At 41.3% G+C, this 22362-nt stretch overlaps 1 protein-coding gene across 2 annotated transcripts in view; it reads right to left on the minus strand.

The window, feature by feature from the left end:
* Positions 1–22362, minus strand: part of RAPGEF5 (Rap guanine nucleotide exchange factor 5) — a 192144-nt gene that overhangs the window by 12547 nt on the left and 157235 nt on the right. For both annotated transcript variants that reach the window (XM_021719215.1, XM_008047898.1), the window contains exons 17-22: positions 22150–22247; positions 19174–19296; positions 17297–17475; positions 9266–9356; positions 6370–6420; positions 5490–5577 (exon numbers count right to left, since the gene is read on the minus strand). In XM_021719215.1, coding sequence (XP_021574890.1) covers positions 5490–5577; positions 6370–6420; positions 9266–9356; positions 17297–17475; positions 19174–19296; positions 22150–22247 — 630 coding nt within the window. The remainder of the gene's footprint in view (positions 1–5489; positions 5578–6369; positions 6421–9265; positions 9357–17296; positions 17476–19173; positions 19297–22149; positions 22248–22362) is intronic.

Consider the following 22362-nt stretch of genomic DNA (forward strand, 5'->3'; position numbering starts at 1 on the left):
GGTGCATGCCACCATGCCCAGTTGGTTTTTGAGGTTTTACATTTGAGGCCAGGAGTTTAAGACTAGATTATGCAACATAGCAAGACCTCATGTCTGAAGAAGAGAGAGAGAGAGAGAGAGAGAGAGAGAGAGAGAGAGAGAGAGAAAAGAAAGAAAAGAAAGAAAAGAAAGAAAAGAAAAGAAAGAAAGAAGGAAGGAGAAAGAAAGAAAGAAAGAAAGAAAGAAAGAAAGAAAGAAAGAAAGAAAGAAAGAAAGAAAGAAAGAAAGAAGGAAAGAAAGAAAAGATAGCTAGGCATGGTGGTACAAACCTGTAGTCCCAGCTACTGGGAAGCCTGAGGCAAAAGGATTGCCTGAACCCAGGAGGCCGAGGCTGCAGTGAGCCATGCACTGCACTCTAGCTTGAGCGACAGAGTGAGAATCCAACACACACACACACACACAATTTTTTGGATGCAATAAACAAAGAGATCCAGGTATTGGGAATTAGTTACACTAGAGGAAGCAGCTGAGGTGCTGAGAGGTGATGATTTATCCAATCTCAGATCAGAGGGTCCATGACTGAGCATCAGGGAATCATCACAGACAAGGATCACAGAAGAAATGTACCATATTTAAAGAGTGTTCATATAATCATGTTATGTCACAGACATGGAGGACGAACCAGATACCAACAACCTTTAAAAATTGTGTTAAAATAACATGTATGAAAAGAGGGCAAAGAACAGCTTAAACACTCCTATAAAGAGAGCGGGAAAGCATTTGCATTTAATCAAGATTTTATTCTGTTGTTCTCTAAGGGCTAATTATGAGATAAGTGCTCTTAAAATCTGCCTCCCAAACACTGGGCCACCAGGTTTAGACTGCCACCAGGAGGCAACACCAGTTACACAGTTACAGCCCATGTTGATATAATCCTTTCCTCAAGGTTTCTATTTTTTTTTGTTTGTCTGTTTCATTTTTTGTAGAGACAGGGACTCCCTAGGTTGCCCAGGCTGGTCAGGAACTACTAGCCTCAAGCAATCCTCCTGCCTCGGCCTCCCAAAGTGCTGGGATTACAGGCATGAACCACTGAGTCCGGCCTAGGGAGTCTATTAAACACAGTTTCCAGCGTGGACGGCAATGTTTTCATGAGCTTTTTTTCCCTTTTGTTTTTCCTTTTCAACTAATGTCCTAATAGGAAAATGATTCATGATTAATGACACAGCCTCTGACAAACTCTCTGGTTATTTTATCTTTGCAATTTTGCTTTCAAAAAATAATTGCAAGCTTCCATTTTGTGACACAATATTTAGAAAGGAAAAGTCCACACAGTTAGTTTTTACCCTTTTTGTAAAGCAAATAAAACACCGTGTGTATTTGATCTACATTAAACCGCACCTAAAAGCCTAGGCTCCACATACTTTTGGAGAATTCCAGAGTTCAAATGCCCCTTCAGAGTGACCTGGTCTGTTTCCTCAGAGTCACAAAGTTTATCGTCTTCCCTCCTGGCCCATTCCTCCTAAGGATGATGCTGAGGGCAGTGACAGTAATGACAGCTTACCCTTATGAACAGGGTCAGACATGGCTCTAAGTGCTTTTTCTGCATTAACTCATTTAATCCTCAAAGAAGACTATAAGGTAACCCCTAGGAGGTAAGCATGTGCAAAAACTAGGGCTCAAAGTATATATACAGCTGACCCATACACGCGTCAGAGCCAGGATTCTGACTCCCTGAGGCTGGTTCTCTTCACACCAGCCTCTCCAGAAGCTTCAAACTGAAAGGGCTTGGACTTGCCTTACTACCAGTTGCAGTCAACCTGCTCAACTTATGACACATAGTTGCCTCTGCAGAGTCTAAAGTGCTTCCCTCATCACTCTCTCCACTATTCCCTCCTGCCTTAAATCTCTCCTCCACCTGAGGGGGGTGGTCCCTCCTCCTCTTTGCTCTCAAGGACTCCATGAGGCCAGCTGACAGGCTGCTCTGCTGAGAGGTGCGGGCTTGTCAGAGGGTGCTGGTATAAGAATAAGGCAGGGGAAAAGTCCAGGGGGCTGGTGAACAGGCAGCTTGGTGATGGCCAAGGCGTCTGGCCACGTGGGAGGGGAGAGAGGCTGGAAGGAGAGGAGAAGAGAAAGGATTTGAGTGGCAGAAGGTTGTGATGCAGCTGAATAACAGCAGGTGTGAGAGGAGGAAGGCGTGAGAGAGAAATGCACAGGTGGTTGAGCTCAGAAACTGGGATGTCAGAACTGAAGTCATGGGACAGAACGTAGTTTCAGGACATGGGAAATGAGTGAACGCCTGGGCCCTTTGGCCTGGAGACACCTGAACACACTCCAAATGCCTCACCCAACAGGACTGTCAGATTAAATGACACTTTGAAGGGACAGCAAGTAGAAGAAGGGGAAGAAATGCACAAGCATTCCAACATTCTTTTCTTTTCAATACCCACATAAATCTGCAATGATGAGCTCCATGCTGGGACACATACACAGCTCACCATAAGGACCCCATTTATCCTCAGACACCCCTTGATTATCACGCCAACGCAAGGGATGACCGTCTCCGAAAACAGCAAGTGGTACATGATATACTCGGCTCAGCCTTATTTGATCCTTAGCTGGGTGGGGGGGTCTCTCCCCCAAAACTCACTTAGGGTTTCCCATTTATCCCTTTCTGACCAGGATTCTGTACCACAGTTGGGGGAAGTACATCAAAAGGTAAGACATTCAACTGGGAAGGAGGATGCCTGGAGGATCCTCAGGTAATCCACTTACTTGATAATCTGCTGGTTTACTGGGATTTGACGATTTCAAAAAACGAAATGTGGAAGGCCTAATCCTTCCTCAGAACCCAAGGAGTTCAATTTAGCCCTATGTCCCTAATTAAAAGTGACTCAAAGCAGGAGATACAGGAGGGAGGAACAAGAGCTTTCATTAACAATTAAGCTGGCTAGAAAGCAGTTCATCGCAACTTAAAAAAAAAACCCTAAGAATTCATGTGGTATATTTTTGCCCTAATGTCCCATCTCAGGCATGATATGTATATTGTCTCATCCTATTTGTATTAATATATTTAATTCTCCTCCTATTTTCCTTGGAAATTATTTCAGACAAAAACAGTAACTTTAAATACAGTGGACTACTGTTTATTTTTATAATGACAAAAAAAAAGATTAAGAAAAAAAATAAGTGCTTATTTAAACTCAAGAAGGCCTATAATACAAAAGGAAAAAAATAAGCCAGGCTCGGTGGCTCAGCCTGTAATCCTGTGCCTTTGGGAGGCTGAGGTGAGTGGATTGCCAGAGCCCATGGGTTTGAGACCCACCTGGGCAACTTGGCGAGACCTCATCTCTACAATAAATCAAAAATGAACCGGGCATGGTAGCGCACGCCTCTAGTTCCAGCTGTTTGGACGGCTGAGGCGGAAGGATCCCCGGAGCCCAGCAGGTTGAGGCTGCGGTGGCCGGGAGCGGCCACTGCACTCCAGTCTGGGCGACTGAGTGAGAATCCAACTAAAAAAAAAGAAAAAAAAAGGAAAAAAATGTTTAATGTTCTTGTTCTTTTGGAATGGGTGAATGTATTTTCAAGTAAAAAAAAGGGACATTTGTCTTGCTGCCAACAAAAAGGTCTAGATAAACTCAGTAGAGCAGAAAATTGTATCCAAGCTAAGATGTGCAAGACACTTGACTATATTAAATATTTTGGGAAAAAAACACTGATATATAGCAGAAAACACTGCTCATATCTAATTAAGTTAAAGAAAGATTGTCAACGAATTCCTCATTACCTTAAACACATTTATTGTTTCAAAATTTTTTCTTCTTAAAATCTATTCCTTTCTGATACCTGGCCTCATTTTCTATTGACTTTATTTGTGTCTTTGTGTCTAAATGATTCTAAGTGTTACTTCCCACCTACCACCTCAGCCTCCAGTTGAAGGCATTTTATTTTGCAAATAGAAAGCCTAAGCTTGAATAAACGTAGCTTAAGAGCAAATCAATACAAAGAATCAAATAAACTTTTAAATTGGTATTTGGACATTACAGCCTTTCTTTATTTCATCCACTTATATTTAACGGAATCTTTTCAGCCTGAGTGAAGCATCCGTGCATCTCTCCATCGTCCTAGTATTATCCTCTTGTTTCACAGAGATTCTTGTTTCATATTTGATGAAGACTAAATGAGTAGCTGCAGGGATGCATAACAACTCACAGTAATTCTCTAAGCTCTGGCTGTTCTAGAGAGAGGCTGAAGAGGGAAGGCCAGTTTTATTGCCAGGGATGTGGAGGTGTAGGAGTTGGAGGGGGTGAGGATGGCAATGGGAGAAGATGCAGAATGAGGATGGCAAGGCCAATCAGCAATCCAGCTCCCATGCAGATCATTTTCCAGAATCACATTTACGAGCCCAGTCATCGGGGTCTGACCTGGGCATAAGTTACAGGCCTCTGAAGAGCAGAGGCTGGATGCGGGATTATTCCAACAAAACCCCTTACGGGATTCAAAATATGGCCAAGGATAATGCCCACATTCCTCTTCCCTGGAAAGAACACAGGTAAAGACATACACTGAATGTCAGGAGACTAGGCCAGAGTTTAATAAAAAGAGTTTCCTTTTATTAATCCCCTTAGTTTGAAAGACAGAACACTGAGATCTCATCAATAAATTTAACTTCAAGCTTCATGATGAATTATTTGGTGCTCTACAGAAGAAAGGTAAGTGGACTGACCTGGAGCTGTCAGATAACTTCCCAACAGATTCCACTCCTTGAAAGAAGAAAGTTCATTCACCACCAATAATTTTCTTTTCTTTTTTGAGTCAGAGTTTCACTCTGTCACCCAGACTGGAGTGCAGTGGCATGATCATGACTCACTGCAGTGATCCTCCTGCTTCAGCCTTCCAAGTAGCTAGGACTATAGGCATGTGCTACCACGCCTGGCTAATTTTTTAATTTCTTGTGGAGTCCAGGTCTCCCTTTGTTGCCTAGGCTGGTCTTGAACTCTTGGCCTCAAGTGATCCTCCTGCCTCAGCTTCCCCAAGTGCTGGGATTAAGGATGTGAGCCACTGTGTCTGGCCTCCAGCAATAATTTTTATACTCTATAATGCTTGTGTTGCCCAAAGGTACTTACACAACAGCAAACTGTGGGCTATGAATTTAGGTTGCAAACACAGAGCCTGATTGATAACCATTTGGGATCTTTATGCAGGCCTATTCTTGGTTGAATTCAATGGATAGTAGACAAAATAATACAAGGCTTAGAAGCAGAGTTGAAGAAAAACACAAGTTTCCAGTACCAAGTTTTGTGAGTCAAGTGAAAATACTTTATTAAGTATTCTAGGTTATCTCAAAAATAAGCGGGCATTTGAAAAACAATTGCAAGCAAACACAATTAGGTCTGAATATCAAAATTACTGTAAAGAAATACACTGAGAGCCCCTTTGCAGCCCTCTATAGTTAGAAGGATACATTTCTGGAAGATAGGATGATAAGCATAAAAGATACAAAAAATCATTACCTTTAAGCAATAAGGGCATGAAAGGGATTTTCGGTGACTTCATCTTTTTGAACGCATCTCTGTAGGCTTTGTGATTTAGGGAAGGATCCTGCCGACCCAAGTAGAGAAAGAAAAAATCAATAAGCTATAGAAACAATTTAAAATCCTCTCTTGCTATACAATTGAACATGATTTAGCTATAGAGAGGCTCTTCCTAAGAATGAAGTAGAGAAAGGTTTCCTAGGAGAATAAACTCACTAAATTAGGGCAGGAAGTCTGGGTAATGAATGAGACTCAGTTACTGGTTTACAATAATGGAAGATGACTGCAAATGAGAGACACCTTTTGATTGCCCCATTATTTTCCTCAAATAGGTTCTTTAAGTACAGTTTCTTCCGCATAATTTCTATCATGTGTTACTCCAAAGTCTTTTGTTAGAGGCACCGCCAAGAAAAAGTGCCCTCATAATGCAGACAATGCAGAGAAAACAAGAAAATGCTTTTTATTGTATTCTAAAAAGAACCTATACATTTTGCGTCCAAACCTAAGAAATTTTAAAAAGAGTAAAAGAGAAAAGAATAATGCAGGAGACACAAATTGCACACTGAATTTATACTTGATTAATTTTGTAGGCTTTGAAATGGACTACACTTAAAAATCTGCCTCCTGAAAAATCACACTGAGAGGATTACTTTCACCACCGTTTTACATAGAGAGGAAGAAGCATTAACTATCAACTCGCTTCACTCCATGAGAAGCAAAGTGACATTGTCATATGCAAGTAAACTCATCTAAGCCACTGAACACCGCAAAGTGCAGATACCAACCACTGAAATCTAGAAAGCAACAAGACCTGCACAATTAATTTGAAGAATAAGTCTCCTTTGGGTCAACTACTTACTGTTAAACTTTCAAGTTCAGAGAAAAGTTTCTTAAATTTCCCAGGGATTTTCTAAAAAACAAACAGCAAGAGGTCACAGAAGTCAGTTATTTTGAGAGGAACCAAAGGGAGTTTTCACCGGGGTTGTGCTTATCCATGCTGCATTTCTAATCATAAATACAACGATCATCTGGTTCTACCTTGATTTCTTCTCATTATACAATTTTCATCATCCCTCTAATGTAACATTTCTTTGGAATGTTGCTAAAAACAGTTTAAAATAACAATCACATGATTCAGGGGTCTGGCTAGTTAGACATTCTACATACTGGTGATTATTTAAAAGTGAAGAGTCCAGTTCCACATCCTACTTTTGATGAATACTCTCATCTTCTTAATAGTCTTGCTGAGTGGGAAATAATAATGTTGGCGGACATTTTTAATATAATTGATATAATTATATTTCACTGCAGAGGACTAAATAGTGAAGGGTCAGGGAAAACTTAAAGGAAGAAGTCTGTACTTTAATTGGTGGAGTTACTGAATTGTAAAGCTCAGGCTCATCAACAGGTGACAGGAAATACAACAGATGTTGTAAACATATGCCATCCTCCCCCCAAAATATACACGTAACGAAGACGGCCCAGAATGTTCCAGCCTGCCTTAACACAGACACGTGACAAACTGGATGCCTTTTATACTGACTTAGTAATCTTTTGTGGTTAACTGCACATACTTGAAGTCAGCCTGAGTCTGAACCCTGCTCCTGCCCCATAGCTGTATGGTTTGGTGTGAGTCTCTAAGCTCTTGGATCTGTCTCTTCTGCTGAGGATATAGACACAGCTCTTGAAAAGTATACAGTTGATGGCTGGTGCTTAACAAAGGCCAGCTATTCACATACTCAAGAAGAGATCTGTGAGATTTTCTGTTTCTAATAATGAATCAAAATAATGAGGCAAACCCCACAATAACTAGACTTTATTGTCTAGAAATGGGTTTTTTGATTTGATAATTTTGAATCTGGACTCAATTTATCACAGTAAATGCATGGTTTCATCCATTTGGAAATGAGTGATGTATACAAACACATACACACATACATCAATGAATGGAGGACAAATTAGTTGACATGAAATCTACAAGTGATTCCAATCTTTCCTCTGAGCTGCATATCTTAGTTTGTTGGCCATCCCACATGAATATTCAGTGGCACCTCAAAATCTGCTCCAGGGGTCAGCTGTGAACCAGATCTGGTCTATCTCCTGCTTTTGTAAATCACGTTTTGTTGGATGACTGCCATGCGCACTCATCACTGCCATGCCCACTATGGCTGCTCTCGCTCTGCTACAAGGGCAGAGTTCAGAAGCTGCAACCGAGATCATATGGCCTGCACAGCCTAAAAATATTTACTCTCTGCCCCTTTTCCAAAGAGGTTTGCTGACCTCTGATCTAGTTCCTCAAAACTACTTCTTTTCTTGTATTGCCTATTTAGGATAGAGTGATAACTTTTCATTCACCCAGTCACCAGATCTAGTGATCTCATGGTGATCTCTGCCCACGATGCCCAGCCCCACACTCCAGTGACTCCCAGCTCAGCCTCCAAGGTCTTGCTGCTTGAGGCTTCTCAGCTGCCCTGAGGCAGGATGTGTCTCTCCACTTGCCCTGCCCTGGTCCAAGACTTCCTTCCTCATGTGCTCGCTCTGTTCTAATGAGTCCATTTCCTGTCCGCCATGGCAATGCCCTGCACATTGCAGGCAGTCAGTATGCACATTAAACACAAGTTGTTTGAATTTAATTGAATTATTTCTCCTCCCAATTTTTGTGAATCAAAATTTCTTTCAAGGTTTTGTTCAAATTTACTCCCCACCAACCCTCGCTAGACCTTTGTTTCCCTCCTGCTCTAATCAATCATGGCAAAGATCGCCCATCTCTTTAATCTGAGGATGCATGTGAACGTCTTGTTTGTTTAGACAGAGCAGGCGGGACTTTCATTTATTTTCTTTTGAACCCCTTTAAGGAGCCCTGACTCTGACCCTCCAGTCATCTCAGTGCATTCCATCAGGGTATGGCCCCTGTCTGAAAGAAAGTGAATCCACAGGCTACCTAGAGATCTATACTAAGAGAAAAAAAGTTGGCCTATCAGCTTTTCTTTTGTATGAGTTTGAATTGGAACCATGAAGAGAATGACAGAGTTAATGACAGGAACTAAATCTGAGAGGACGTTGAGAGAGGCTAAGGAGGCCACAGTGGGCCACACACAGGCTACAGCCAGAAAGGAAGAGACACGATGCTTTAAGAGAAAGGTATGGAGAGTCAGGAGGGAAAGTAGGGTGAAGGAAACAAGAGCCCAAGGAAAGAAGGAGATGGAGAGGCAGAGTCCAATATGTGTGCCTGGCTAAGCCTAGGGGCTCCAGAACGCGTGCCAATTTGAGTGGGCCTCTGGACCTCACAACCCAAACAGCCTCCATCATACAAAGAGGCAGAGCACGGATTTTGTGGGTCCTCTTTAAGAAAAAGAACACAACATTGCTTTCACAAATTTTACAAAAATATATACATCATCCATGTGAACACATTGTCAGGGGCCCTGCAAGGGAGGCCCTGAAGCTCAGGTTCATGAGCATCACCGCAAATGCACTTCTGAGCACACGTCATCCTGTAGGGGAGACTGTGAGGGGACCAGCCTGGAACTAGAGCTGTGCTGTCAGGGAGCACAGATAAAAGACTAATTCTAGCTTCTCTCTTTCATATATATCATAGACGCATTTTAAAGACCATTTGATTGAAATGGTCCCTACCACCTTGACACATTACTTTTAACATTTTTAGCCTAATAGTACTTATCTCATGAAAAACACTTAAATGAGCTTATTTTAATTTCACTAGCCCAACCCCCTGTGAAACCCCCAAGACTCACCTCCCAGGTCTGTGACAGACGGCTAACAGAGGCAGTGTTGAGACCCATCACGATAGCGAAGAAGGAATTCAGGTTTCTCTGGGCTTTGCAGCTATGGAATAAAAGAAATCAGAGGTCACTTGAGGAAATGCCATTTCCCTGGACAAAAACAAAAGATAAAGCTGAAAAGCTCTCCAAGGTCACAGTGTTCAGGAACTCTGCCCTATATCCTACATAACTGAAAGGACACAACATGGAGTCAATATACCCAGTGAGCAGCCATTTGAACACTGCTTAGCTTTGTCATATTTTTCTAGCAGTTCACTTTAATTAACGCCCTCTAATTCACTAGCCAAGACAGAATGGGTTTCTCAGAGGTAGCTATTGATAATTGTTTTACAACCCCTTCCCCGGCTTGTTTTGCACTAATTAGCTTTTCAATTTCAAGTATTTGCCTCCAACCATAGGACCCAAGTTAACCTAATCAGCCCTTCGTGACCTTCATGACACGGACAGACCCTTACCATGTCAACAATCACATCACTAACCCACCCATTTGCCTGCTGTCCATCACCTGACCTCAGTACCTATGCATACCTGCCCTCTGTGATGACGTGGAACAGACCACTACCCAATCACTTTGATGACCTTCCTTCATAAAAGAGAAAATTTTAAAGGATTTGATTCCAAGCAGCCAGTCGCCATTGCTTTACTAAACTCTGGTATGGCCATGTATTTTTTGAGCAATGGTTGCCCCGCCCTGTTTCCTAAGCTTTGGCCCCCTTTCCTACCATTGCCTTGTTAAGCTATAGTCTGGCCATGTGTTCTTTGAGTCACATGGCCAGACTAAACTTTGGCCCCCTCCCCTACCTCAGAGAGGTGAATCTCCTCTCTCTCTATCTCCATTTGCCATTGCTTTATAAAACTCTGGTGTGTCCACGTGGCTCTTTGAACTATGGCTGCCATGTTTCTTGGCTTTGGCTTCCTCCTCCTCTTTCTCTCTCTAATTTACTTTCTAAATGAACTACATTTTCCAATCTAACTTCTGTGCAATTCTTTGCAACTTTCTTGCGGCACCAGATCACACAACCCCACCCCAGTGGGTCTGACCTAACATTTTGGAGGCTCCCTGTTAGGATTTTTAACCTAACAGTAAACTTCACTGCTCCTCAACTGTTTATAGCACAAAAGACGATTCCAGACCTTCAAGAAAAGATGTGTGTTCTTAGTGCCATTCTGACATTTCACAACATTTCACAAGATTCCTGCATTTTTACTTATTTTGTGTGCATTTACTATGTCAGCTGAGCACTCTTTTTTTATATATACCACACCACTCCTTGTAAACATGCTCTAGTTCCGGCTTCCTCAGCAACATGCTGTTTTCATTTTTTGACAGACAAGCCCCTCGTGCCTCACAGGTCTAACCTCCCCCTCCCATTACATTTAGACACATTTTTCTTTGCTACCAACAAAATAGCTATTATATTATGTATACATTTAGAATATGGCATATATTAGTGGGAATACTGCCCCCCATTTCTCACTTAAGGAAATAAGGAAATGAAATGAAAATAAGATCACATGGCACCCCATTCACTCCATGAGCTTATCTGCTCTGCATTACATCAATCATGCCCAGAGACTTCACTGATCAACATTCTACTCGCTTTCAAAGCTAGCTGAGAGGGCTTGTAATAGCAGAGGGTAGGCTTCCAGGTCAGTTAGAACAGCCTGTGAATTCCAGACATGTCTTTACCTGGAGAGCATTGAGAACAACTTCTCTGAGGTGAGCCTTTAACATCAAGAAATTCCTCATAATTTAATATGAGAAGTATGAAAGCACTCAGCCATAAGCACGGTGCTTAACAGGGACCTAGTGATGTTAGTTTAGCTTCCACAGAGGCCATCTCTCCTATGACATCCACACCAGCGTCTCCCATGGAATTTGGGAACAGTGTATGTACAACTCTGTAGGCTGCCTTTTCAGTTAAATGCCATGTTATGTTATATACTATGGATTCCCTAATATCATCATTTTTTTTTTTTTAGTTGGAGTCTCACTCAGTCACCCAGACTGGAGTGCAGTGGCCGCTCCCGGCCACTGCAGCCTCGATCTGCTGGGCTCCGAAGATCCTTCCGCCTCAGTCTTCCAAGTAGCTGGAACTACAGGCATGCACTACCACACCTGGCTAATTTTTTATTTATTGTAGAGATGAGGTCTCGCCAAGTTGCCCAGGCGGGTTTCGAACCCATGGGCTCAGGCAATTCACTCACCTCAGCCTCCCAGAGGCACGGGATTACAGGCTGAGCCACCGAGCCCAGCTATCCTTAATATCATCATTAACAGCTACATGATATTAGATCAAGAATATATTCCACGTATTTATTCCTCTACTGCTGACATTTGTGTTATTTCTGTTATTCCTCCCTGTTACACAGAATGCTGCAAGGCATAGCTTGCATATGTAACTTTTTACTGTACTTATGATTTTTTCCCCCCATTAAGTTAGACTTCCAGCCATTCCATGATTGGCCAAAAGCTATGAAGATTTTTAAATGGCTTGACACATATTACAAACCGCTGTCCCCCAAAGCTATATCAATTTCTAGTCATACAGATAGTATTTAAGAATGTCTAGCTTGGAACTCCGAAAAAGGTGTGGGGTGTTAAATTAAGTAGGAAGATCTACAGCGGCTGTGCTCTGGCTGGCCTTGCTTGAACTGGCCTGTCCTCACAGCCAGCTTCATGGGTACAGCCTGAGTCCAGCTGTGCCTGGGCTCCAAGCCAGGGAGGCTCAGGCCTGGGTGTTTTGGAAGTTCTAGCCCCAGTAACAGTGAACCCTGGAAAGGCACTGCTGCCTTTACACCTAGGGTCAAAGGTATCAGGGTGAACACACATCCACAGGCACCTTGCTGCTGAGCCTCTACCAGGCCTGGTCTGTCCCTCTCATGGTCCTCCTATCCAGTCTTTGGCTCTGCCCACAGTCTTCTGGTAGGCATGAGGCCCTTGACCTCGGTCCAAGGGACCCCTTACCTGGTTTCTTGGTAACTTTCCCCTGGGTAGACTCTGCTCAGTTTATTCCATGAATAAAAAACATGGTAACTCCCGGTTTATGATTTGAAAGCCCACCTGTTTTTGAGAATCACTGCTGCCTAAGACTTCAATACTGTGACTCCACCTCCCTCCTGATGCTCACTTCCTGCATTCTGCCCCTTCTGTCTCACTGCACCTCTTGAAAGTTCACACCAGCCATAACAGACTTAAGGTAGCACCATCTCTTGACTTGATGCTTTGAAATACCAGGCTTGTCTGCTGAGGCTCTTGTTGTCAGTAAGAACTGTTCCATCCATCTGCTAGAAGCAACTCAGTTGCACTCTCTCTTACTCCTGAGTCCTCCCACCTTACAACAGGATGGAAGCCCCAACAGTTACATCATTCCCTTCTAGACAGAAGGTCCCCTAAGGCTAGAGTATATATATATATGTCTATTTCATTTTTATTTTCTGTCCATCACCCAGTTGTTTAGCACACAGCAAGTCCATCAAACAACATTTGCTGAAGGTGAGAACAAGAACTTCTGAGGAAATGGTTTTATTAGTAATCATTATAAAAGTTTATTATTCCTCTTTTTATTCTCAGCATCATTTATCTACATGGGATCTTAGATATAGTTTCCAGCTTTTTATCTTTTACCTCCCCGTAAATGATTTTCCTGATCCATATAGCTTTTTCAGTCATATTTAAGGGAAAATACATACACACACACACACACACACACACACACACACACACATACACACACAAAACACATGTATCACTGACATCCAGCTCTGTTTTTCAAAAAAAGGAAATAATATAGACATAATTTCTGCAGAAGACAAATTGATGCAGTGCAAATATTAGATGCCATTCCAGTCTGGAATCCTCTGTTACCAAGGGTCATTCATTCCATGATAAGAGCAGACTGTCTGACACTCAACATTCCAGTTTGGCAAACACTCCTTTGTCTCTGAGTGAGGAAATAAAATCCACTCAATCCACAGAGGTGGGGGATGGGGATGGTGAGGAGGAGGGAAGCATGAATATGCAAATAGGATGCCTTAGGCAGGGAAAACACTTCATGATTGTGGAAATTGCTATCTTCCCTTGGTTACTCCTACTAGTGTGATTATAAGAAATTTGACTTTCTGTTTCTGTTGGCATTCCCTTCCATGGGCTAGGGATAGAGACCAGTACCATAAATAATTCAAGAGCACAGGGCCATATGGGGAAGAGGTGAATATATTTCATTTCCCTGAGGATAGAGATAATCTCATAGTGGGAACTGAGCTGGGTGGTGTCATTTTACTACTTAGAACATTAATTTCCCATTTCTCCACGTAACTGGCATTTATAAGAAAGCTTTTTTACCCGAAAGAGCTTCACTTTCAGGAATTTCACAGGCCATTTTGGAATATGCAGGCAAAGAGAGAGAGAGAGAGAGAGAGAGAGAGAGAGAGCGAGCGCAATAGCATTCACCATACATGCAGTCCAATGAGATTCAGGCATATCTGCTCGATATCTTTCCATTCCCAGTCACAGTAAGCACTAGGGCAGGCACTCCCACGACCTCTAGCCTAAGAAAACAAAATATCCTGCCCCTGGGTCTCCTTGCCTACGACTCAGTCCTTGTGCTACTTTCAGATCAATCTTCCTGAAGGACAACTCTGATCAAGTCAGTATCTTGCCCCAAAACTTTCAAAAAATCCCTCCTCCCTTCTCAATTCAGTCTATAGGCTTCAACCTGAAATGCAAGGTCCTTCACAGTTGACCCCACGCTCCTCAGCAGATCAGTCTCCCACAACTTCCTTACAAGTATCTGCCACTCTTGCCAAATCTGGTGAGGTTACCTTCCCTGATCACAGGCTCTGTTTCTCTGTCTCCAGAGTGTTTGTGTTTTGTCCGCAGAAACTGTGCTCTTCTGATTTTTTACCTCACCATGTTGCCCAGTCTGGTCTAGAACTCCTGGAATGAAGTCATTCTCCTGCGTCAGCCTCCCAAGTAGCTGGGATTATAGGTGTGAGCCACTGTACCCAACCTCTTCTGAACTCTTACATGTCAAATCACTCCCAGAATTCAAACGAAGCCTCAAATGCTACCTCTTTCACAAATGTTTTCCTGATCCTGCTTCCCATACCCTCAGGATATGAACTTTTCTTCTACTAAAGCCCCCAACATAATTAGATCTCATAATACAGAACATTCGTGTTCTACAAGGTCTGACAATTAAGTTCATGAACTAGCCACTGTATGCTTACATTGGTAGCACTGTACAAACAACTTGCTAAAGTTTCATAACCTTGGTATATCAGTGTCTCACAGCTATGCTTGTGTTGATGGGTGGTGATGTCTTGCTGAGTGACAATCATTATTGTCATTACACGTTTCTGTGTGCTGTCACAGGAAAGTTGGAGCTTAAATTAGATCAATGCATAGACATTAACTTTCTTGTTAAACTTGGGAGGAGTGGAAGTGAAATCAGGGCATGTTAGTCCTAGTTTATGGGGATAATGCCATGAAGAAAACAGCAGTGTACAAATGGATTAAGCATTTTTCTGAGGGGAGAGAAAGAGTCACTGATGAAGAGAGTTCAGGATGGCCAGTAATGAGCAGAACTGACAAAAACATTGCAAAAATTCATCAAATTGTGCATCCAAATCGTTGGCTGACTGTAAGAAACATAGCAGACCAAATAAACATTGATAGAGAAATGGGAAAACCTTAACTGGAAATCTTAGTATGAGAAAGGTATGTGCTAAAATGGTCCCTAAGGAGCTCTGCACCAGCTCACACAGCACTGTCTGTGAGGGAGTTTTTAGCCCCTAAACAAATAACTGTATTGGAACACCCTCCTTACTCACCTGATCTGGCCCCCCAGTGACTTTTTTCTTTACCCACAGATAAAGGAAATATTGAAAGAAAGACATTTTGATGTCATTAAGGACATCAAGGGTAATATTATGACAACTCTGATGGTCATTCCAGAAAGAGTTCCAAAATTGCTTTGAAAAGGGTGGATTAGGAACTGGCATCGGTGCATAGCTTCCCAAGGGGAGTACTTCAAAGGTGACCATAGTGATATTCACCAGTGAGGTATGTAGTACATTTTCTAGAATGAGTTTGCATACTTAATTGTCCACCTCGCATCTGCACAGCAGCCAGCTGTGTTATGGAAATACACCCTCAGAAGACTCGCAGGGATTGAGCATAGACTCAATCTGAATTCCCCATACTATCTTGCAGGATCTACACATATAACAAGTGATCAGTATATATTTCCTGAATATACTGCATTGGCATACACTTGAAAACTGTTTGTTATAAAAACTACTGTGAAACACAAAGAAGCAATAAAATGAGAAGTCTGGGAGGCAAAAGGAACTGAAGAAAATTTTGATTCAGGCTGTCTATTTCTGTTGTGGAACTGTCCAAAGAACAGTCTGAGGGTACTAATTTGGTCTTTTAAGAAATGTTCCCAGTGAGTTACTGAAACCTCATGCAACTATTGCTTACTGAGTCATTGCAGTTCATCAAGTTCTATACCAGACACCCAGGTACAATGATTGATCAGGCATGCCTCCTGTCCTTTGGAAGCTGACACAACCCAGTGAAGGAATCCTACATCCACAGATAAATTTGAAAAATATGAGGGAGGATTAAAAAAAAAACAACCTGGAATTATCTTTTTTTTTTCAAGTGCAATTTATTTTTTATTTATTTTTATTTTTTATTTGGAATTATCTTTTGGAGGGTGGACCCTTTGTAATACACTTGGAATTGGTTCCTCCGAATTAGACAGTCAACCAAAGTTTTTATCTGGAAGTTTTGAGAAGGTTGTGTCATGATTTGTGGAAGACATGTCCTGGTTGGGGCAAACAGGTGACTGATTCTTCCATCATGACAACCCACTTGCCTGCCCACCCTGCACTGAGTGTTCAGCAGTTTTTGACCAAAAACGACATGACTCTGTGTCCTACCCTCCATATTAACCGATCTTGCCCCAAGCGACTTTTTTCTGTTTCCCTGAATTAAAAAAGTCCTCAAAAGGAAACATTTTGCTGATATGGAAGAGGTGGAAAAAAAGGTGGCAGAAGCACTAAAAGGCATCAAAATTGATGGGTTCCAAAACTGTCTTGAGCAGTGGAATAAGCATCTTGTATACTGCATGAAATGAAGAGTACTTTGAAGGTGACTGAAGTTTAAACATGTAAGAATAAATAAACAATTTTTTATAAATAAATTCTGGGTTTTTTGGGACCCCCTCCCCTTGTATAATAAAGAAGCTGTATAAAGATTAAAAAAAGTATGTGTGTACGGAGGGGAAGTAGTTGACCCTGCATGTGAAAACCAGGGATCACTTTAGGAGGGAAGGAACACATGACTGCGGTCTTGAAGAATGACAGCCAATTGTTGTTGGGTGGAGGTGGCCACTCTTGGCAGACAGAACCAACAACACATGTCCAGGCTTGGAGAATGGTGTGCCTGGGAAAGAGACAGACATTCAGAGTGGCTAGAGCAAAGAGTGCACAGGGAGGTGAGGCTCAGAGGTAAGGTGGGACCAGACAGTGCAGGGTCTTCTAACAAATGAGTCTGCAAAAGTTCAGACTAGTGGCATTAAAGAGCAATGGGCAGAATCCTAGGATGCACTCAAGTTGCACTGATTCTCCCTTCCTCCCATCATCATCTCCCATTTTCCTAGTCTCCTGTAGCTTACCCAGTCAGTCTGTAGTTCAGCTGCAGGTTGAAGGGCATGTGCTCTGCCTGCTTATTAGTCCTGAAGCATAGAGCACAGCGCTTCCATCTGGTATCTTGACATTTACTTTAAGATATAAACACTTGAAATGCAAAGACATAAATATTCAAGAAGAGGCCTTTTAACCATGGTCACTTAACTCAATATTATACTTTGACATTTCAACTCTTATCATCACAATGGAAAAAAGAAACAAAAAACAATGCACTCTCTGAATGAGACAGAGGAATAGCACTTCTCACCACCGAAAACTTACTGGGCCGCGATTTTGATGAATTTTTTCACCAACTGCACCCGCTTGCCCAGTTGGCTGCAGAGCAGAATCTCCGTGGCCACCCACAGCTGGACCTCGTTGCACCTCTGGAGCAGAAGGCTGAGGTTTGCGGTGTGCTCCCCGCTCCCCTGTCTGCTGAATGTGAAGTAGATCAGCTCTTGCTGAAAGAAAATGCGTCCATGCCAAGGTTTATTCCCAGCAAAGTCAAGGTGATACAAAATTCAGTCCATTTTTAAGAGCAACTTCACATATCATTAATATCCTAACAGATAATATAACACATAAAAATATATTCAGCTCAAATTAATTTATATATAATTTGAATGCCTTGTCCAGTACTGTTCACCTAGAATCCTTATATACAAGTAATTTTTCAGAATGTAAGGAAGACATCTCGATACAGAAATCTAAGATATCCTAAAGTTGTAAATCACGGGCCAAATGAAATCCCCAAACTTCTCAAACTGCTATGTTGAAAAATTCAAATGAAAATGAACACTAACACTGTTGGCATTTGTAAAGGCACACCATTGGACCCTCACAGGCCTATTCACTAAGACAATGGTCTTCCACTTTAGTGTGAGTCAGAATCACCTAGAGTACTATCAGAGCCCAGATTGCTGGGCCCCACCCCTAGAATTTCTGATCCTGCAGGTACTTGCATTTCTAACAAGTTCCCAAGTGGTGCTGATGGTGCTGGTCTGGGTACCTGCTCTTTGAGAACCACTGATATAAGAGATCGTCAAACCATAAAATGAAAGAAAATGACATTAGAGCAGGATCTAATAACTCACAAATGCAAACAAGACCAGTAACTATTTACACAGACTGATTACGTGCAAAGCAATAAAAAAGATTTGTTTTTAAATGAGAGAGAGAGAGAGAGAGAGAAAGAGTGTGTGTGTGTGTGTGTGTGTATTTTACTGAAGTAATCCACATTCTTCCCACTACATATGCAGGGACACATTCTACCTATTAACATTTCCAAAGACATAGTCATTTAGCCTGAATGAGTTCACTACTTGCTCAAATTCAGATCATAATGTTGAAATTTTTAAATGAGAAAATATGAGGACATTTAAGACATTCCAAAATGAAAGCAAAGCTTAAAGGTCCTTCAACCGGGCATGAGGTTCCGTCTTCAGAAGGCAAAGGCCATCATCAGAATGAAAAATTTTGCTGCATAGAAAGGCAAAGGCAACATATGGTTGCATGGGGCTTGAACATTTGTCATCTCTTGATTCCTGTGAGCCTTTCCACTGGCCCAATTTGCTCATTAATTGTCAGTAGCATTTTGCCCCTGGTCTACTGTTTTATAAATGTTACAATCAGTCCTCAAGTGAGAAGGTGATAGACATAAAAACTTGAAATATATCCCAAATATTCAAGAAAGTACTTAAAGTCTTACAGCACAGTCCAAATTTATAGAATGTCCTTAAATAAAAAGATGAATGTGTATGTATACACACATAGATATAAATATGGTTCTTGTACAACTCCTGTGCACTTCATGGAAAAATGAACATAACAATATCAAAGGTAAAATAGTTTTTAATTCCTGTTAGAGCACCATATATTCAGTACATATACATACACACACATATGTGTTTCTACATATAAAATATAGCATATTTATTTTATGTTACATGAACATATGATCACACTAGGAGCAAATAAAACAGGCTCACGTGTTCTGATTTTTCCAGGATTGGGTCAGTCTTTCAATCTATTCAAAGCCCCAAATATGTTTTGGACCATGTTATCCCAGCGTAACAATATCGCCGCACGCACAGATATTCCTCAAAAAGAACTGGCAGTTAAAACAGCATTCACATTTTATCTCTTTGCTCCTTTCTTACCTCGTGAATTGAATTGAATAGACTCCAATCAAAATTCATTAATTCCAGAGCAAGATCCCAAGTGTTCATTCCCAAAATCCTCATCGACCTTTGCTGTGATTCCTCATTTTCTGCAAACGGGTTCTAAACCAACAGACAGAAGCAAAAGGATCCTCAGTAGTACCCAAATGTTCTGTGCTGAATTGGCTGGCCGTAGAAAGGCACTAGAAGCCCAGATTAGAAAAGTCATCTTTTCTGAGTACACTTAATATTTTCCCTGGTCGGTTCACCTTCAGTGAGTTACAACCAATTTAGGAAACGGTCTTGGAAACAGCAGAATGTGATCAATGATACTTCGCTGAGTTAGCCTGCCCTTCCCCCACCCCTCCCAACCCCCCATGCGTACAGGCACGCACAAATCTGATTATAAAACGCTGCCCCGGCAGACAGCATAATGAAAGTGAAAGCCCCAAAATCACTCTGGCTTCTGGTAAGAATTAATGTGCCAGCAGGGTCAGTATAAAAACAAACAAAAGAAATGTCATGGTGCACTTCAATAAAGACAGACATGGCTTTTATAGGAAATATGTTTAACAAATCTCATCCCAGACACACATTTACAAATGTTATTAAAATGCCTGTGGAAAATGAAAAAAATTTAACATGAAATCAAAAACAAAAGTTATTTCATTTATGCACCATGGTAGATGGCTATTTGAAGTATCAACTGCTTTCCCTACATATATAGGGCCTAACCACCGTGAGGTTGGTGACGGTACTTCCTTAAAACACAACATAAAATTATTAAATGCTACCACAACTTTAAATCTATTGTCACTGCTAAAGTGATTTTAAAAATTACTTGGCATCTTTCCAAAATATTTGATATTTTCTAATTAAAATATAAATTCTCCCATTTGAGGAATGGGACTTGAATGGTTACTGACTTAAAAAAGAAAGGGCCTTTGCAAAAATAAGTGACATGGCAGAATAAAGGGAATATTATAGATGCAAAATATTAATTCCTCTTTCTAAACTGAAAAATAAATTATTTTCATTGAAGAAGTTTTACATTTATGAAAAGTCTTTCTAATTAAAAACAAACAAACAAAAAACGAGTGACTCAAAATCCTCACAGAGCTTTCCCAAAGACTTGATTCTCTTTGGAGCAGATCAAGGTACTAATTGTCTCTGTGTCCCCAGTGTAGGACACAGTGTGGAGCTCAAAAAGCGCTGATCAAATGAACAGGCTACAACTTTGGGAAGGGCAGGGTAGGGACAGTCAAGGTTTCTCAGGGATGGGTCTGATGAGGCTGGGACCAGATAGGTCCCACTACAGACTGTCAAAGGAAGAACCAGATTTGGGAAGTAACAGAAATACCTGCTTAAAACTTGGAGGTGTAAGAATATTTTTACTCAGTTTTTTGTTCTTACATGGGTTCCCTACCCTGGCACTGCATTCCAGGTTGTCCACTGCCCTCACTTAGAAACATTATATTTCTCCATCCCATTCCTTCATGACTTTAATTCCTGTTTTCTAAGAAGATTAATCCATGTTGAAAGTGCTAGAGGGTACTGGTGGTTTCATGTGTTATTCTTTTCTTATAGTGCTCTGTTTTAGCTGACATGTCTTGGAGATAAAATATCTAAACCTATGATTCTAATGGGGACATTTTAGGTGGTATCCAAAGTTGGTTGGGGAAACACTTGGGGACAGGATGAAGTCTGGCTCTTCTTGGAACATAAGCACCCACTTATTTAATGAAGATATTGCCCCAGCCTGCCTTCTCTTCAGATGCTGGCCTGGGACAGTGGTAGACTGAGCCCTGGAATGCATACAAGGGAACAGTACAAGAAGGCCACGTGTGGCTTGGGGAAGAGGGCATGGAAGACAGAGTGTGGCCCTTGTCACGTGTGGCTTGGGGAGGAGGGCGTGAAAGACACTTGGAGTGTGGTTCTCTCCCACTGCAAGGAGGTCCACAGTAGCTACATATTAGACCATCTTCCTTCATGAGGAAGAGGCAAAATGATCTCATTATTTACTCAAAAATACTGTGCAGTACCCATTTGTCATATTTTCACTGATGGAATTACACAGGCCCAGCGATCTGCTTAAGAACAGGAGAGGTTCAAGTAAGGTAAATGTTTCCCTCTCCTTGTCTTTCTCCTCATGTCCAATGAGAGGAATATGCAGGGGCTTCAGAGTCAAACGTAAGTGAACTGAAAATTCTAGCACTCTCCCTTACTTAGCTGTAGGAAGCTGGAATGTTACCCAGCCTCTCTCAGTTGTGGATTATTGGATGTCTCCAGGAAAACAGATGAGAACCTGGAGTCTAGCCCCGGTCACAATCTCTTAGAGCCTACTTTTTCTAGATGACAGATCTGCGGCCTGGTCCTGCTAGTCAGAAACTAACCATGACAACAACAAAGAGATCATCCAGTTAGGCAAAGACATTCTTAAATCTGGAACTGGAAATAACTTAAAGCATGGATTCTACACTTCTTTAGCCTCTTACTCTTCAGTGGTATCTGACATCCCCTTGTTATGAACCCATTTTACACTGGGAAGGCTGATCAATGTATTTTGCCATGGTGTTGAAACAAAAGTCTCTTTCCCCATATACAACCAGGGCGTATTTCTCAGCCTAATCTTCAAATATACATGCCCCCCCAATATATATATATATATATTTATATTTTAATTATATATATGTACTTTTAAACTATATATATATATATATAAAATTAAAATTCCATGAAGGAGTCACTTGCCTTATTTCAGTTCAGGAAAAGTTTTACTTAGGAGCTTAGAATTTCTCAAGTTGGGACTCCCTTTGACATGCAAAAATAATGTTATGTGAGAATATATCCTTGGCAAGGGAGGAAATTGTTTAGTATATTTTTTTTCTAATATTCATTATAAAACATATGAAAATATGCTTTGAGTCTGATATTTGCATGTATGAGTGATTTAAATACAAGGCTAAAGGTCCTTACCAAAGTGTCAGCCAGGTCTTTCCTGTAGACATATATCCGACCAGATGCCTCGAAGGATTTAGAGATGGCCAAGTCATTTGCCTGAAGTTCATGCTTTTCTTTATTAAAAAAAAAAAAAAAGCGTAATTAGAAACACAGGAATAAGCAGTAGGATAACACAGTATTTCTAACAAGTAAAACTTGCCAAAGAAAAATATTTAAAAGCAAATCAGA

This window comes from Carlito syrichta, unplaced genomic scaffold (genome assembly GCF_000164805.1).
Source record: "Carlito syrichta isolate Samal-C Ts95f unplaced genomic scaffold, Tarsius_syrichta-2.0.1 Scaffold39610, whole genome shotgun sequence".
NCBI lineage: Eukaryota > Metazoa > Chordata > Mammalia > Primates > Tarsiidae > Carlito > Carlito syrichta.